Here is a 5,118-nt window from a genome sequence, read left to right on the forward strand (position 1 = left end):
TAGGGGGTATGATTAGAAAAAAGTTTCAATTTATTTAAAAATAAATTTAAACAATAATTTTTTTGGACGGGATGGAGTGGGGGAAAGGGGGAGGAGGTGGAGTTAAATAATATAAGGTAAAGGATAAAATAGGATTATATAATATTAAAAAAGGACATAATTGAAAAAAATAAGCAAATCATGGGATACCACCAAATCGGTAGTTCAATAAAGTGAGAATTTTTAGGGTTACCAAACCATGAAATTAAACCATACCATACCATACATTTTAAGAAACATCAAACCAAACATGGTTTCTTTATTAACCATGCCATGGAAATCCACCATCCAAACAATGTGTAAGAGGGAAATGCATATCTATGGGCCAAATATCATAACTAAGAGGAAAATGCTTCTCTATGAGCCAAATATCATAATTAAGAGGAAATAACATCTCCAAAGGCCCAATATCACATCTAAGGAAAATTAACATCTCTATAATCCATTAATCATAATCTGGTGAAAATCATCATAATTTATCAATTCACCAAGTAAATCTCATAAATAAGGCTCACTGGTTCCAAATAGGCCTACTATTCGCAACTCAACCCACAAGGGATAACACAAGTCTTGGCCTAAGTAGGCTGGATGAACCCACTTCTAATCTTCAATCTTCATATTTAGGCAAACTACGCCCAAAACTAGGTTAAGGTGTCTAGTTCAACTTCTAGATGTCAAGTAAGTCATAACGAATTCTAAAATAGGAAATTCATCTTGAAACATGGGCAATTATGTCAATTCTACCCCAAGATACGATTTCAAGATCCCTATATTAGCCCCACTAAGGTCAATCACACTAACCATGATTCCAACACTTGGACCACATCCCAAACTTAGCATCATAATATTTTCATACTACAAACTAATTCAATCTAGGGAGAAGATAATATGATTATAAAAAGTTCATAAACATACTACCTTACAGGTCCAAAATCCTTATCTAATTCCCCAAACATCAATATCCAATATTAGTTTATTAATTCATAATCAAGCCTAACATCAATATTCACATGCCATACATAACACACATCATCTTTGAAGAAGAGTGGTAGAAGCATACCTCAAGGTCGAACCGCAAAACCTCACATCATGCACCATATGCTCGTCTTTACTTCAGGATCCCTAAAATATCATCATGCTATCAAACATAATCTACTCATCAATACGAGTCTAATGATACACATATTGCACTATTGTGCTTCAAGTCCAACAACGACACCAAAAATCTTAAGTGGGTCCCATATACGGAAATCAAATTTCCAAGGTCAACCTAATGCTCATACGTCACCAAGGAATCACAACTCTTAATTAATGGGTGCAAATAAATCAAATTAGGAGATAAATTAAGTCCTAAGCTAAATTGGGGTTTTGGGTCAAGACCTAAGAAATTCACCAATAAAGTGATGAAATCTTACCTTAATTCGGATGATAATCATGATAAAAGATGTTTACCAAGCTCCATAGACACCCACAAGACTGATTTTGAGTTATCATACCCATTTAGGGTTTGAGGCTCTCAAAGATGAAGGGAAAATGCTCAAATTCGCGACTTTGGGTCTATTTATAGACCCCCTCGATGAAGAGATGTGGTATCCCCGTGACACCAAAATCAGAAACTTATTTTTGACCCTCGAAATTTATTCAAAACCCAAATAATATGATACAATAGTGAAATTTGAGTGTAAACCACATTTCAAACCCATTGGAATCATCAAAACTTTCACCCAAAATTGTTTTGACAAAAAGTGGGGCCCACACGTACACCTATAGTTCTGTTTTTAATAAAATCCGCTCAACGTCCAAAATAAGTTTGAAAGTCTTAGGACCTGAACCAAGGGTATCCCTAACCTAAAATTGACGTTCTGGGCATGGTGGAGAAGTCTAATTTTTAATTCAAGGTCGTTTCACTGAAGTTTTTTCTCGATGACCATTTGAAATCAGCGAAGACTTCTAAATAGAGGATTGGTTCTAAAAATCAAACGAACCGTCCGATGACCAAATCGTCAATCCCAGCAAATTATAAATGACTTGGGGAAGTTATGGAGAAGCTCAAATGGTGGAAACAAGCGTAAATGTGAAAAATGACCTGAAGAGTTATTACAGTTTTTACCCACAAATTTCATTTCAACTATGGAGTAATAGCAACACCAATAACAAATAGCTAATTAAGTAGATAGATAAATAACATCCATGAATAAACCACAACCTATCCAAGCATAACCCCAAGAAGAATAACTAGCAGCTCAGAAAGATAATAAACAAAAATATACCAAAATCTCCATCAAATTGATTCATGAAAGATATATAAGGAGAATGTCAATTCACACTTTAGATTTCAATAAATCTTCAATGAAATTTTCCAATTCTTCACTTTGGAGTTACTCTAATGTCTTCTTAGCTCAAAATTTGTACAAAATTTTGCTCCAAGCTTCAAGTAATAAGATAAAAAGTAAAGATAAAAGATAGGATAAAAGATGGATGAAAATGAGTTATAAACCCTTATTTTTGCCCCAATTTCACATTTGTCAAATATTACAAAAATGCCATCTTACTCTATTTCCGTCCTATCATGATCGTCATCTCTTAACTTCGATCGCGAATTCGCGATCACAGTGATCATCTCGTGATCGCCATTGGTTGACTTGACTGTTGATTGCGATCGAGGCAACTGAGGGTCAATTCTTAGGCCTGATTTTTAGTATTTGGCTCTTTTCTTTCACATTTCTTCTCTTTTATCTTTTCCTCAACTCATTTTTATCAAGTTTCCTTACTCATCTTCTCATTTCAAATTTTACTTACACCAATGAGAATTAAGTAAGAAATTAACAACAAATCAATAGAAAAGCATGATAATTTAGATTTAAAAGATGCTAGTAAGTTGTCATATTGATGAATTATCAATCTGCACCGGATATCATTAGAAAATCACACCACCATTGCTATAATCCACTCATTTTCATTCATTGTTAACAATTTCTCCACTATTTCCTCTATTGTTGTTCATAAAGCTTTCAAATTAGTCCATTTTTATTTACGACATTCTAACTCCATTGCAACACATTCCAACACTTCAAGTCTTCTTCTACAACTATAATCAGCTCTATTGTTTCATTTTTCATCGAAAAAGAAACCAGGTCAGATATTTCAATCACTGTACAGATATCTCGTCATTCTTCGAAAAGAATAGTTTAGGTAGTCTATCGATAATAAACCAGTAATTAAGTCAGTCTATTGTGAATTATCATTTATGTCTATAATATCTATTACAGAAATTGTTGTTTATATATGATGTTGATATCATGGGCCATTAGGAAGAGACCCCCAAATATTGGAATTGAAAATATCTAAGAAAAGAGACAGTTCTTATAGCTCTTCGTCGTAATGGTTCATATGACGACGTGGTCACAAGCATAATTGATAGCAGAGACTTGAATTGTGATCCACGTGTCTTATTGATGATTAGTTATTGAATGAATGAGAAGGGACATACATCCAACGTTCATAAAAAATAATCGACACATTGGATTCTACATGATTCTTATTTACCTCGATAGTTCTAGGTCTATTTTGAGAGTTAGTGTAGCCGAAAGGTCTCGGGAGGAGGCTTTGGCATCTGCCCCACCCTCATCACCGACCTCGTTTGTTGATGATAATTATGTGGAAGTTGGGGGCATGGTTGGTGATCCTGCAAAGGATATGGATGTGGAGGATCGTCCAAATGTCGAAGAAGAAAAAGAGGAGGAGGAGTGTGGTGGTAGAGGTAGTCTTGAGGTAAGCCTGTCAAACGGGTCGGGTCAACCCTGCCCGACCTGGCCCACTAAGCAAACCCGATCCGATTTGACCCGGCCCGGTCAGCCCACGGGTTGTAGGATACCGGGTCCCGGACTGGGTAAATTTTTATCTGGGTCCGGTTAACCCAGCCCGGACCAAAACCGGTCAAGGCTCGCCGGTTAACGGCTCGGTTAAATTTTAAAAAAAAAAAAATGGATTTTTTAATTTATATATTATATAAATAGTATATAACTATATATAGTGTGTGTGTATATTGCAATATATTTATTGTAGTATATTTTATTTAAAGTAGTACATATATATTGAATGATACGTATATATGTGTATACTTTCTAAAGATTATATATTTAACGTATACATGTGTATATGTTTTATAAATTAGTATATAACTATATATTTAATATGTGTATATAATTGTAGTATATATATATATTGCAGTATATGTTTTATTTAAAGAAGTACATATATTGAATGGTATGTATATATGTGTATACATTTTCTAAAGTAGAATATATTTAACGTATATACGTGTATATATTTTATAAATTAGTATATAACTATATATAGAGTGTGTGTGTGTGTATATATAGTAGTATATGTTTTATTTAAAGTAGTACAGATATTGAATGGTACGTATATATGTGTATATATTTTCTAAAGTAGTATATATTTAACCTATACATGTGTATATGTTTTATAAATTAGTATATAACTATATATAGTGTGTGTGTGTGTGTGTATTGTAGTATATATATTGTAGTATTTATTTTATTTAAAGTAGTACATATATATTGAATGGTGCGTATATATGTTTATATATCTTCTATAGACGTATATATTTAACATATACATATGTATATGTTTTATAAATTAGTATATAACTATATATATAGTGTGTGTTTATATATTGTAGTATATATATTGTAGTATATTTAATTTAAAGTAGTACATATATATTTAATGGTACGTATATATGTGTGTATATTTTCTAAAGTAGTATATATTTAACATATACATGTGTATATGTTTTATAAAGTAGTATATAACTATATAATTAGTGTGTGTATAAACTATAGTGTGTGTATATATGTGTATATATGATTTATTTAAAGAAATACATATATTGAATGGTACGTATATATGTGTATATATTTTCTAAAGTAGTATATATTTAACGTATACATGTGTAAATGTTTTGTAAATTAGTACATAACCATATATATAGTGTGTATGTATATATTGTAGTATATGTTTTATTTAAAGTAGTACATATATATTGAATGGTAC

General features: G+C 32.1%; 1 protein-coding gene across 1 annotated transcript in view; it reads right to left on the reverse strand.

Annotated features, from left to right (window-relative positions):
* Window positions 1-1,098: 1,098 nt before the first annotated feature.
* LOC107848672 (terpene synthase 17-like) overlaps window positions 1,099-5,118 on the reverse strand; it is a 10,917-nt gene continuing 6,897 nt past the window's right edge. Inside the window, exon 8 of the mRNA XM_047396508.1 lies at window positions 1,099-1,161. Within this exon, the coding sequence (XP_047252464.1) occupies window positions 1,153-1,161 (9 nt within the window). The 3' untranslated portion in view covers window positions 1,099-1,152. The remainder of the gene's footprint in view (window positions 1,162-5,118) is intronic.

Source organism: Capsicum annuum, chromosome 9 (genome assembly GCF_002878395.1).
Source record: "Capsicum annuum cultivar UCD-10X-F1 chromosome 9, UCD10Xv1.1, whole genome shotgun sequence".
NCBI classification, from domain to species: domain Eukaryota; kingdom Viridiplantae; phylum Streptophyta; class Magnoliopsida; order Solanales; family Solanaceae; genus Capsicum; species Capsicum annuum.